Here is a 13,035-nt window from a genome sequence, read left to right as displayed (position 1 = left end):
GAATTCCAGGATCTTGGCCCACCGGCACTGAAGGAACAGGGATATATTTCCAAGTCAGGATGGTGAGTGGCTTGGAGAGGAACTGTGATGGTCCAATACATCTGTCCTTTGAGATAGAAGGTGCTGTCTAAAGAGCTTTGGTGAATTACTGCGGAAGACCATATACATGCTCCACATTGCTATTACTGGGTGTTGGTGGGTGGACAACTGGTGAAGGTGCCAATTAATTGTCCTCAGTGGTGAGGAGCTTCTTGAGTGTTGTTGGAGCTGCACCCGTCTGGGCACATGGAGCGTATTCCATCACAATCCTGACTTGGGCCTTGGGGATGTTGGACAGGCTCTAGGGAGTCAGGAGATGAGTCACTCGCTGCAGTATCCCTAAGTAGAAAACCTACAGTGTGGACACAAGCCCTTTGGCCCAACAAGTCCACACCAACCCTCCGAAGAGTAACCCCCCCCAGACCCATTCCCCTATGTTTACCCCTGACTAATGCACCTAACCTACACATCCCTGAACGCTATGGACAATTTAGCGTCACTAATTCACCTGAGCTGCACATCTTTAGACTGTGGGAGGAAACCGGAGCACTCAGAGGAAACCCGCACAGACACGGGGAGAATGTGCAAACTCCACACAGACAGTCACCTGAGGCTGGAATCGAACCCCGGTCCCTGCCGCACTGAGCCACCGTGCAGCCCTTGACCTGGTCTCATAGCCACTAAGTATTTGGCTGATCCAGTTCAATATCTGCTCAATGGTAACCCCCCCCCCCCCCCCCCGGACGTTGATGGTAACATCTTTGAATGTTAAGGGATGGTGATCGGATGACTTGATATGGAGATGATCATAGTCTGGCATTTGTGGGGCACAAATGTTACTTGCCACTTGTCATCCCAAGCCTGGATATTTTCCCGATCTTGCTGCATTTGAGCACGGACTGCTTCAGTATCTGAGGACTCACGAATGGTGTCGAACACTGTGCAACCATCAGCGAACATCCCCACTTCTGACCTTATGATGGAGGGAAGGTCATTGATAAAGCAGCTGAAGATGGATGGGCCTGGGTCACAACTAGAAAGTGAGGACTGCAGATGCTGGGGATCAGAGTCGAGAGTCGGGGTGCTGGAAAAACACAGCATCCGAGGAGCAGGAGAGTCGACGTTTCGGGCTTAAGCCCTTCATCAGGAATGTGGGGGACATAATCCTGATAAACCTGTGACAGAGACGTCCTGGAGCTGAGATGACTGACCCCCAACAATCACTGACCACCTCCCTATGTGCCAGGTTATAACTCCCACCAGCGGAGAGTTTACCCCGATACCCACTGATTCAGGTTTTGCCTGTGGTTGCTGGATGCCCCACTCAGCCTTTGGTGCGAAGGGCTGTCACTTCCACTTGACCTTTAGAATTCAGCTGTTTGGTCCATGTTTGAGCCAAGGCCAGAATGAGGGTATTTCACCTCAGTTTCCTATCAGTGACATCCAAATGTAACTGGGGACTACCAAGATGTGAGTGATGGAGGAAGGGAGGGCTAGTTTCAGTCTGATCTTCCATTTTTGGAAGGGCCTAGTCTAGCCATTTTGATTTTAAATGAGGTCACTTTAATGGGTGAGGAAGTGGGGGAGAGACAGGATCTGTGAGTTTCATCTGATTTTTGGTGCAGGTCTGTTTCTATGGCAGCTTGGGGGGGGGTAGGGGGGCGGCGTTATGATTTTGATCATGGTCTTTTGGGGAGCTTTAATTTAATTTCTAACACTGGGCCTTTTGCAGGAGACCAGTTCAATCTGGGTGGTGAGATCAGTTTGATTCTGACCCTGGGGCTCAATGTGCCTCTGGGTTGATCCCAGGGTGATCTCCTGCCAGTTTGCAGCTGATCCTCACCTCATTTTTGGGAGCCCTCATTGTCGATCCTTCCAGTAGGGATACCTCCTGTACCTCCAAAGGGGCACGCCACAAATATCAGTATCCGCTGTCACCCGTGAATAATGACCATGGATAAGCTAAGGAATGAGGACTGGAGGTAATACTGTGTAACGATCCTTCACACCCTGGAAAATTGACTAACGTGGATGTGGGCTGAAGGTCCTGTTTCAATACTGTCGATCTCCATGACTCTTACCCAACACTCCATCCTGCTCACAGTAGCCTGAAGCAGAGTGGCTCAGTGGTTAGCACTGCTGCCTCACCGTGCCAGGGACCCGGGTTCGATTCCAGCCTCGGGTGACTGACTGTGTGGGGTTTGCACGTTCTCCCCGTGTCTGCGTGGGTTTCTGCCCACAATCCGAGATGTGCAGGTTAGTGGATTGGCTGTGCTAAATTACCCATAGTGTTCAAGGCTGTGTAGATTAGGTGCATTAGTCAGGGGTAAATGTAGGGGAATGGGTCTGGGTGGGATACTCTGTGGATGGTTGGTGTGGACTTGTTGGGCCGAAGGGCCTGTTTCCACACTGTAGGGATTTCTATGATTCTCTTGAATGGTTCTGAAGCTCAGGTATACAGGAGAGGAGATTAATTTAACTAACTAGTTGGAAAATGGATAAAATTAGACATGTTTTGACATGCCATTCAATAATACACTCCTCTTTACTCTCAGACCCATGTCTGTTTAGTTTGCCAGTAGTTGAATGAAAAGACCTACAATGCAGAACAACAAATTTCATTCAGTTAGAGACAACATTGTAGAAAAACACCCTCCGTAGATCCTTCACCAGCAAGGAAGGGACGATGAGGAGATCTGATTGAATGCTTCATCAGTAAGTTGAGTTTTCAGAAAGAGTTTTCAAAATGGCAATGGATGGAGGAAGGGGGAGAGGTTCTGGGGAAGGTTAATGATGTGGATAAGGGTTTGAGCAGTGCTGGGAGCGGTGTCGGAGTGGAGCCAGGCAATATTAAGGAGACAGCTGTATTGAATGGGATATTGGAATATTCAAACGCCTCAATGCCATACCAGCCGGTTCATCTTGAACGTGCAGTGAGTGCTGGCAGTGAGGTCGGTGAGGACTGAAATCACAGCTTCTGTTTCCCCAGTGTTCGATCGGAGAAGACTTGAGCACCTCTGTGATTTTGTGTTAGAAAGGGAGAATGTTCGCAGTCAAGGGATGTGGGAAACCTGAAACAGTTTAATTTCAAAGGAAATTGTTTACCTTTCAGCTTTGGATCAACTTTGAAGATTGCTAAGAAACGAGGACCTGGGATAGATTATTCACCAGCTCACTAAAACGATGTACTATGCTCATAACTGATCTGTATTCCCCTGCTTCAATTCCACAGCCTTTAGCACCCTTAATATAAAACAAATCCATTGACCTCTGTTTTAAAAGGATTAATTGAGTCACAGCATCCCCTGGGTTTTTTTGTTGTAACAGGAATAAATTTCACCTTCCCCCATCTTCCATCTAAAGAAATCTTCCCTCTGAAATAGCTTGGCTCTTTATACGATTTAATCGCCTCTCCGGAACACTGGTCTCATTCTGGTGAACCTGTGCTGCTGTGCCAGAAGGCCACATTAACTGGTTATCTTGTGGTGGCAGATGCAAACCCACAGACACCAGAGGCCAGACCGCAGCAACCTGGAGATGACCCTTCGACAAACCGAACTACCATTAACAGGAACAGCATCGGAAAGGCCTTGGAGTCACATGGCATGGAGAGGTGGGGTGGGAACCGGCACTGATACGGAAGGGGGCAAAACAGCGCCAAGTTAAATTAAGATTCGTCGATTCTTGAGTGGGTGGAGACGCTCACAACGTGATTTAGAGTGGATGCCTGTTTCTTATATTTATATGAAATCATATTGTAATTTGGATAATGTCACTCAAAAGGGTGTAGAGCTACTGTTTTTTTTCTGTGTTCTTCAGTGTTTTCACTCTCGCTAACCTGGGGCACACACACAGTTGATTCAATAACTAGAAAGGTTTCCGAGGATGATCATTTAACATAACCACCAAAGCGGCTGCCTTTCCCCAATGCTTATATATCCTTTCCAAGGTGTGGCGAACCTGGTACTCCAAGATCTGCTCGAAGCAGGCCTTTCTATTTTCCTTGGTCACTGCACAAGACTCCAACTCAAGTCTCAGTCCCTCTCTGTCTTCCCCCCCCCCCCCCACTTACTGCTTCCTAGCTCTTGGAGAACTCACTGGACCCTTGGTCACTCAGAGCTCCACCCTCTCACTGAGACCCACTGTGTTGACTGTTTGACCACCTCTGGTTCCTCGTCACCCCGGTCAGTGAAAGAGGCAGCCTGGTGCCGATGTCCCATCCTCTCACACTGCGGTTAAAACCAGCGACAAACTCTCAGGAAATAAAAACACTGTAGGGAACCTAATCTAATCTCGAACCGCTCGAACGGCAGCCCCACCTTCCTCCATCCTCTTGCCACAAACTCAAAAGCAGACAGCATCAAAAAGCCTTCCCTTTTTCACGTGCCACCCTTGCAGGGAGTCAGACTTTACAAGAACACTGCAGATTACGTGCCTGAGCAACCCCTAAGTACATCGCAGTGTTAAGTGAATCTCGAGGGACGTGGTGAAAGCCATTAGGTGCTGATGCTCATTCAGTATCCTGACAGTCAACCATTCTGCAAAGGGTTTATTCCTCATGTCTGTCCTGAACAGACCGAGCCTTTACAACAACAAAGGCTTGTGTTTACCTAGCACCTTTAAATTAGTAAAACAATCCAAGGCACCTCACAGGAGGGGTGGGGGGGTGGATTCCACATTTGAGAAGCAGATGATCAAAAGCTTTGATAGATGGTAGATTTTAAGGAGTGTCTTTAAAGTGGGGGGGGGGGGGGGGGGGGGTAGAGAGGCGGGGTACGTGAGGGAGTGAACCCCAAAGCTCTGGGTCCTAAGCAGCTCCCACTATACTGGTTCCCCAGAGGCCTGACTGGAAGAGCACAGATATCTTGGAGGGTTCTACAACTGGAGGAGAGACAGGGAAGGCTGAGGCCTTGGAGGGATTTGAAAACACAAATGAATTATAATAAAATCAACATGTCGCTCGTAGGCCAGCGAGCACGGGGATGATAGTGGAAAGGGGGACGTAGGCAGGAGCCAAAATGTTTTGGATGCCAGGGAGAGCTGGCCAGGGTTGTGTTGGAACAGCCACGTCAGCCAATAACCGAGACATAAATGCAGCACAGGAGATGGGAACGGGGGAAGTCACTGGGTAATATTTCAAAGGGGTGGGACTGAGCAGTTCTGCTGATGGTGTAACTATGGGGTTGGATGTTCCACTCAGTCTGAAACACGAGCCCAAACCTTCAGCAGCTCAGGGCCAACCTCAAACATTTGCCAAGGGCAGGGGCAGAGTTGGTGGCATTGAATCCCTGCAGTGTAGAAATAGGCCCTTCGGCCCAACAAGTCCACACCAACCCTCCGAAGAATAACCCAACCAGACCCAATCCCCTACCTTATAATCCTATATTTACCCCTGACCTAACTGACACACCCCTGAACCCTATGGGCAATTCAGCATGGCCAATTCATCTGACCTGCGCATCTTTGGACTGTGGGAGGAAACCGGAGCTCCCAGAGGAAACCCACACAGACACAGGGAGAATGTGCAAACTCCACGCAGAGAGTCGCCTGAGGCTGGAATCGAACTCAGGTCCCTGGCGCTGTGAGGCAGCAGTGCTAACCACATGACAAATAATACAAATATAATCAACACCATATTTCTGGTATTGGAATATGGACACACAGAAACAGTAACGATTTTGATCCAGTCAGTCAGTCCCACACAATTCCTGTCCAGGTATACCCTTTGTTGGCAAATGATAGCACCTCTGTATTTCAGAATCGACACTTCCTCCTCCACCCTATCCCAACCACATCTCTTAGGGCAGGAGGAGAAAAGGACAAACAAAAACCCAGGCCAGCATCTGAGAAATTCCTGTCTGACACCCTGAGATGAAACAGGAGCTGACTTCCGGCCCTCGGTCTTGATGCACTATCCCAACCTTCAGGCCTCAATCACAGCCCCACTCAGTATTTGTCAGGGGTGGTCACTATATTAACCGCTCTTTGCGCCTTGGTACTTCAACACACACTCTCATTTTTCATCTTTCCACCCCACCCCCTCACTCCCCCTCTCCTCGACTAAGAGCCCAACACAGTTTGTGAGTGAACATCCTAACCCCCGTCCCACTTCCCATCTGTCACCCCCCCCAGGACACTAATTGGTGAGTCCTTTCCATTGTCCAGTCAGAGAACAGGCAATGGAGACTGCCTGCTGTTTATTTACCAATGTGGCCTCTGGGGGAACCTGCAGAATAACTCTGAAGAGGTCCCAGTGAGCTGTAGGCCCACCATGAGCAAGGACATGGTTAAGCCAAGCCTGCAGAATGAGTGGGTTCACCCTGGATGAGCAGGGAGGGTGGGCTGGATTGAGCGGGGGGGGGATAGAGTTGTTTCCAATCGGTTCGGGTGCCGGTGGTGCTGACATTGTCTGCTATGTTGCCTCTCCCTGTCTCTCTCACCCATCCTCTCCCTTCCTGTCTCTGTCTCTGTCTCTCTCTCTCTCTCTGTCTCTCTTTGTCTCTCTGTCTGTTATTCTCTTTTTTCATTCGTTCAAAGTGGAGGATCTAGAAGCTTCACTGTCCCACCCCCGCCCCACCTTGACTGAACAACAGGGCTGAGCTGGAGACAGTCAGGGAGATCTGAAACATTAAATAATCATTCCCGTCACACACCGACAAACCTGCTGTCAATTTCCTGATTTTGTATCTCCAAGTATGCTTTATTTTTACCTCAGATTCTTATTAATATCTGCTGTCAGGACAAGATTCTTCCACATCAATCTAACAGCATTCAGGAGAAGGTGAACGGAGGTCATTACTTATCTTGCTCTTTTCTCCATCTGGCAAATATTCTACCTTTCTCGGAGACTGTCCATCTTACCTGTCGGCCTCAATCTCGATCTAACAATCTAGTCGTCAGTATGCCAGGATCTCTCTCTCTGCTTCTCACCCAGACACCCCCTTCCCAGTGCCCAATATCTCTCTCTCACTCGATTTCTCTCTTTCTTTCGACCCTCTGTCACTTTCTAGCTGTTTTCTCACTATCTGCCAGTTTCTTCTTTTTTTCAATTTGCCTTGTTCCTGTTTCTCTGTCCCTCACTATGTCATTGTAAATACTGCGCCACCCCCCCACACCCCCCCCCCCCCCCAGCGCCTTACCTTCTCACATTTGAAACAGAATGAATGTGTTTGTCTCTCTCTGTTTCTCTGTCCCTCCCTCTCTGCTGGCTTTACCTGTGGTGTATATATCTCTGCGTGTTTTTTTCACTGTCTTTCTCAATCTATCGGGGTCCCCCTCTCACCGGCTGGTCACTCAGGTGGTGCTCGCACTGTTGCTCATCACTGTTTCTCTTGTTGTCTTTTTTTTCTGTGTCTGTGTGTTAATTCTCTCTCTCTGCAACTTCATCTCTGTCTCACCTGCCTAATCACTGTCTCTATCTGTGTCTCTAATCTCTGTCACGGTCACTGTCTCTCTCACTTTTTCTAATCTCTGTCACTGTCTCTGTCTCTTTCTCTCTCTAATCTCTGACACTCACAAATCTCTGACACACTCTCACAAGTCTCTGACACACTCTCTCACAAGTCTCTGACACACTCTCTCACAAGTCTCTGACACACACACAAATCTGACACACTCTCACAAATCCCTGACACACATACAAATCTGACACACTCTCACAAATCTCTGACACTCACAAATCCCTGACACACACACAAATCTGACACATCCTCTCACAAATCTCTGACACACACACAAATCTCTGACACACTCTCACACAAATCTGACACACTCACAAATCTCTGACACACACATAAATCTCTGACACACACATAAATCTCTGACACACACACAACTCTCTGACACACTCTCACACAAATCTCTGACACTCACAAATCTCTGACACTCTCACAAATCTCTGACACACACATAAATCTCTGACACACACAAATCTCTGATACTGTCACAACTCTCTGACACACACAAATCTCTGACACTCACACAACTCTCTGACACACTCTCACACAAATCTCTGACACACTCTCACACAAATCTCTGACACACTCACAAATCTCTGACACTCTCACAAATCTCTGACACACACATAAATCTCTGACACTCTCACAACTCTCTGATACACACAAATCTCTGACACTCTCACAAATCTCTGACACACACACAAATCTGACACACTCCCACAAATCTCTGACACTCCCAAATCCCTGACACACACACAAATCTGACACACCCTCTCACAAATCTCTGACACTCTCACAACTCTCTGACACACACACAAATCTCTGACACACACACACGAATCTCTGACACTCCCTGACACCAATCTCTGACACTGTCTCTCTGCCTCCTGCTAATCTCTGCCTCTCGACATCTCAGCTCTTGTGCCATCCCCTCCACTCTGTGCCGAGTCTGCGTCAAATCTCTCTCTGGGGTCCCTTACCCCTGTCTCCCCGTGTGTGATGCCAGACACCCCCAAACAAACTGCGGACTCGCTCTGACATTAGGCAGCAGGTATCCACTTTAACAGCAGCAGCGGGGAGGCACTCAGGGACATGTACTCACCACACCGGTGCCTCTCCTCACTCGCTGCAGCTCCCGAATGAAGTTCTCCAGCTCTTTCCCTTCAATGTAGCCATTCCCTGCAGCAGAAAGAGACACGGTGAGCCGGCTGTCCCTCAGCCACATCCCTGGCTGAAACAAGGTGACTGACTGCTGAGGGTTTTAACCTCACTCTCTGACACAGGGGGCATGTGTCTAACATTCATGGCTGGGAACTTGTTGGAATGAGCCATGCAACTCAAGAGCCAGTCTCATCCTGAAATATTTCGGTGCAGCCTCTCCCCAGCCTGAAAGATCATTCTCTATCCTCCCCCTCTCGAACAACTCGAGCAAGGCAATCCATCACTGCAAAGTTTTTAGCTCGTGTATTTTTAATATATAAAGGAAAGCAACAGAAACCTGATGGCTCAATGTTTCTCTTTGTCGAATGGGCTATAAGCTCCAAATCCCAGGCAACAGAAGAAAATTGCAACTCGTAAAATTGCAACTAACCTGTGAAAAACAACAATTGGGTTTGGGAGCGGATTGGAAATGATGCAAAAAAAACTGGATGGTATGAAGTTTGTTCAATAATAGTGTTTTTTTTAAATTTAAAATGCATTTTTTAAAAAAAAAATTGAAAATACATATTGAGCTCACCGTCTGCATCATAATGCTTCCAGATTTCCAGGAACTGAGAGGCGGTGAGTTCAGCCAGGTTCAGGTAAGGTGGTTGCTGTTTACTAGCCATCACTGCTCCCTGTTAAGATCCCTCTTTGCAATGTTGAGGAGCGGCGGCTGAGCGCGGGCTTTTTATCTCCTCGGAGCCGCAGTTCCTCCTCAGGCCTGCAGGGGCCGCCCCCTGCCTTCAGCGCCGGCGGCCTGGGATTTGTAGTTCACTGCAACACCAGCCAGGGGGTTTGCCTTGCAAACAGGTTCTTTTGAGAAGCCCAGGTCCCCCCCCCACTTCCAGACTGCTGTGCCTGGGGGATCTGACCAGGCTGCAGAGCTCCTCCACTGGCACAGGGCGAAAGTGAGGAGGGTAGATGCTGGAGGTTAGAGTGGCCGCTGGAAAAGCACAGCAGGTCAGGCAGCATCCGAGAAGCAGGAGATTCGACTTTTCGGGCAAAAGCCCTTCATCAGGAATGAGGGACACCCAATTATATCTTGGAGACATCATTTAGAAACGCTTGAAGTAAAGATTGTGCCTTCAATCCATTTAACATTGCCAGGGTTTGAGTTATCAGGGGAGGCTGTAGCCATCTCCCATCAGCTCCCGAGTCATAGAGATGTACAGCACGGAAACAGACCCTTCGGTCCAACCCGTCCATGCTGACCAGATATCCCAACCCAATCTAGTCCCACCTGCCAGCACCCAGCCCATAACCCTCCAAACCCTTCCTATTCATATACCCATCCAGATGCCTTTTAAATGTTGCAATTGTTTCTGAAGAAGAATATGTTAACTTTTGATTTCTCTCCACACATGCTGCCAGACTTGCTGAGACTACCAGCAATTTCTGGTTATGTTTCTGAATAGGCTGGGCACCCCCCTCCCCCCCCCACCCACCCATGGAGAACAAGAGGCTGGGGGAGGGGGGGGTGACCTTATAGAAGTTTATAAAATCATGAGGGGCACGAATAGGGTAAATAGATAAAGTCTTTTCCCAGGGGTGGGGGAGTCCAGAGATGGAGAGTACAGGTTTAGTTTGAGAGGGGAAAGATATGAAAGAGACCTAAGGGACAACTTTTTCACACAGAGGGTGGTGCATGTATGGAATGAGCTGCCAGAGGAAGTGGTGGAGGCTGGTACAATTACAACATTTAAAAGTTATATGAATAGGATGGGTATATGAATAGGAAGGGTTTGGAGGGATATGGGCCAAGTGCTGGCAAATGGGACTAGGTCAGCTTGGATGTCTGGTTGGCACAGATAAGTTGGAGCGAAGGGTCTGTTTCTGTGCTGTATGACTGTATAGTTGTCGTACACTGGCTCTCTCTGAGCTTGTTGGACGTTTGCAGGAATTATTCACAGGGAGCCCTGTGGCCACAGTTGGCTTTGCCAAACTCTGGAGAGCACCATTTATTCCAGTTTGCCATGACAGCTGAGCTCACTGACTGCAGCCTCGGAAGGAAGTCGAGCTGAGGGAACAAATTGGGTGTGTTGTTCACAGAGGGAGGGAGCTGGACAGGAGCACCCACATACCCAGGGCCTTCAGGTGGCTGTTCACTCAGCTCCTACTGCGAAGCTGTGCCTGTTGGGCAGTGTACAGTGCGCCGCAGAATGTGGTCACCTCACAGAACCTCAGGCCCACTGTCGTGTGAGGGGGAGGATGGCACTGCTGATGGACACGATAGAGACTGCGCATGGAAGGGGTGAGGAGGCATATATCTCACAGCTTTTCCTTCATTCCCGCGTCCGGGAGGTGAGAGAGACCCATGTGGAGGGTCTCCATTAGCTTCCCTCTGCAGAGTTGGCATCGTGGTTAGCAGGATTGCCCATAATGCAGGGTGCCCCATCCATTGCAAGGCCGCAGCTTTTGCAGCCACCCCCATCTCTAATGGAGCAGGGCCCTGGGTCTGGAGAACTTTGTCCCTCAGCGCGCTGCCAAGCCCAAGTGAATTGTGCTGGTGGGTGCCCGCTTTCCTGGCAGCTGTCCTGACTGCCCGTCGCCATGCCAACAGAGACCATACCCTTTGCAGCTGGCTGCTGACTCCCTTCACAACCCAACTGCACACACCATTGACACTCGTGCGTTGAGAGGCAGGCTGGCACAAGGAATGCCGTGGGATAGATGACCAGGGCATTGCAAGGGCCGTTGCGTTCCATGCTTTGGGTTTGTTCACGTCTCTGAACGCTCCTCTTTAGTTCCTCCCTCATGGTTGCAGTATGGCTGGTTAAAGGCTGTCAGTGGGAGGGGAAATGCAGATCGTCTCATGGGGTCACCTCAAACTACCCTGAGCTGTGAAGACTTGGCATTAGCCTCCACCTTGCCACCCCTGCCCCCCCCTCCCCCCACGTCAGCTCACACAGTCATCAAGTGGCTGCCACTTTCACGGATGGGAGGGGGTAAGGTAGTGCTTTTCCTTCCTCACTCTGTTCTCCCTCGAGGGATCCTGTTTCTCACACCTCGGGCTGCCCGGGGTGCCAGTTCCTGGATAGGGTCGGGACTAATGGACTGGCCACCGGGAGCCTTATGTACCATGTACGAGAGCTAAGTCAGAGCAGACGAAGTGAACTGTGAGAGGGTGGGCTGGGACAGATTGCACGGTGATTTTCGATGGGTTACATCGCACGCCGCGATGTCTGTTCCACCTGTTTCCACCAGGTACTGCAGCTGCTGCCTGACCCCTCTATCCCCTAACCACTTCCCTGCTGTTGCTGCCTGTCTCCTCACCCTGGGACTCCACTGCCTGTTATTAGCCACCCTACCGTACAATTTGAGCGTGTTGAGATGTGTTTGGGTGAGGTGACTGCCCCAGTTGAATAGCTTCCCAGTGTGCGTACAGGTTGTGAGTGCGAGGCACCCTGTTGTGCTGAAGGGCTGGCAGTGAGGGAAGCACATCAACACAGGAGTTGGACTGGTGCTCATCAGACACTGTTGATAAACGAGTGAAGGAGGTGTGGTGATGGAGTAAGTGCGTGAGATTAGAGTTCGCTTTGATAGGCTCTGGTATTTGATGGAATGTTCACTGATCTCCACAGTCCGAGTGATGCGATTGAATACCTTGCAGTCAGCTCCTTGGCGTTGGGCTGTTGCCATGGTAACGTGGCCCTATTGGCTCTGCACTGTTTGTATTTGGAAGGCCTCCTGGGTCCTCCTATCTACCTTCTGCACTGAGACATCCGAGAACACGCTCCCCTCTGGTCAGCCGCTCCATCCTGGGGCTTGCAGCCGGCTCATTACCTGTCACCACCAGAACGCCGCTCACCTTTAAGATATGCAGGTTGGCTATAACTGGTTTGAGCCCTGCACACATTTGGGAGGCAGCTGTAATGTTCAGCCATTCAGCACAGCAATACCTCTACTTCCTCAGGAGGCTAAGGAAATTCAGCACGTCCACAAGGCCCGCAGCGTCGGAGGCTGAGGGGCAACCTTATAGAGGTTTATAAAATCATGAGGGGTACGGATAGGGTAAATAGACAAGGTCCTTTCCCTGGAGTGGGGGAGTCCAGAACTAGAGGGCATAGGTTTAGGGTGAGAGGGGAAAGATAGAAAAGAGACCTAAGGGGCAAATGTTTTCACACAGAGGGTGGTACGTGTATGGAATGAGTTACCAGAGGATGTGGTGGAGGCTGGTACAATTGTAACATTGAAGAGGCATTTGGATGGGTATATGAATAGGAAGGTTTTGGAGGGATATGGGCTGGGTGCTGGCAGGTGGGACTAGATTGGGTTGGGATATCTGCTTGGCATGGACGGGTTGGACCGAAGGGTCTGTTTCCATGCTGTACATCTC

At 49.7% G+C, this 13,035-nt stretch overlaps 1 protein-coding gene across 3 annotated transcripts in view; it reads right to left on the bottom strand.

The window, feature by feature from the left end:
- Nucleotides 1-9,366, bottom strand: part of calb2a (calbindin 2a) — a 322,740-nt gene extending 313,374 nt beyond the window's left edge. For all 3 annotated transcript variants that reach the window (XM_072547589.1, XM_072547591.1, XM_072547590.1), the window contains exons 1-2: nt 9,235-9,366; nt 8,599-8,675 (exon numbers count right to left, since the gene is read on the bottom strand). In XM_072547589.1, coding sequence (XP_072403690.1) covers nt 8,599-8,675; nt 9,235-9,325 — 168 coding nt within the window. In that variant the 5' untranslated portion in view covers nt 9,326-9,366. The remainder of the gene's footprint in view (nt 1-8,598; nt 8,676-9,234) is intronic.
- Between the last annotated feature and the right edge of the window lie 3,669 nt (nt 9,367-13,035).

Source organism: Chiloscyllium punctatum, chromosome 26, assembly GCF_047496795.1.
Source record: "Chiloscyllium punctatum isolate Juve2018m chromosome 26, sChiPun1.3, whole genome shotgun sequence".
In the NCBI taxonomy this organism is placed as follows: domain Eukaryota; kingdom Metazoa; phylum Chordata; class Chondrichthyes; order Orectolobiformes; family Hemiscylliidae; genus Chiloscyllium; species Chiloscyllium punctatum.
The sequence above is the reverse complement of the archived record's forward strand: the minus strand, read 5'-3'. Positions and strand labels throughout refer to the sequence as shown.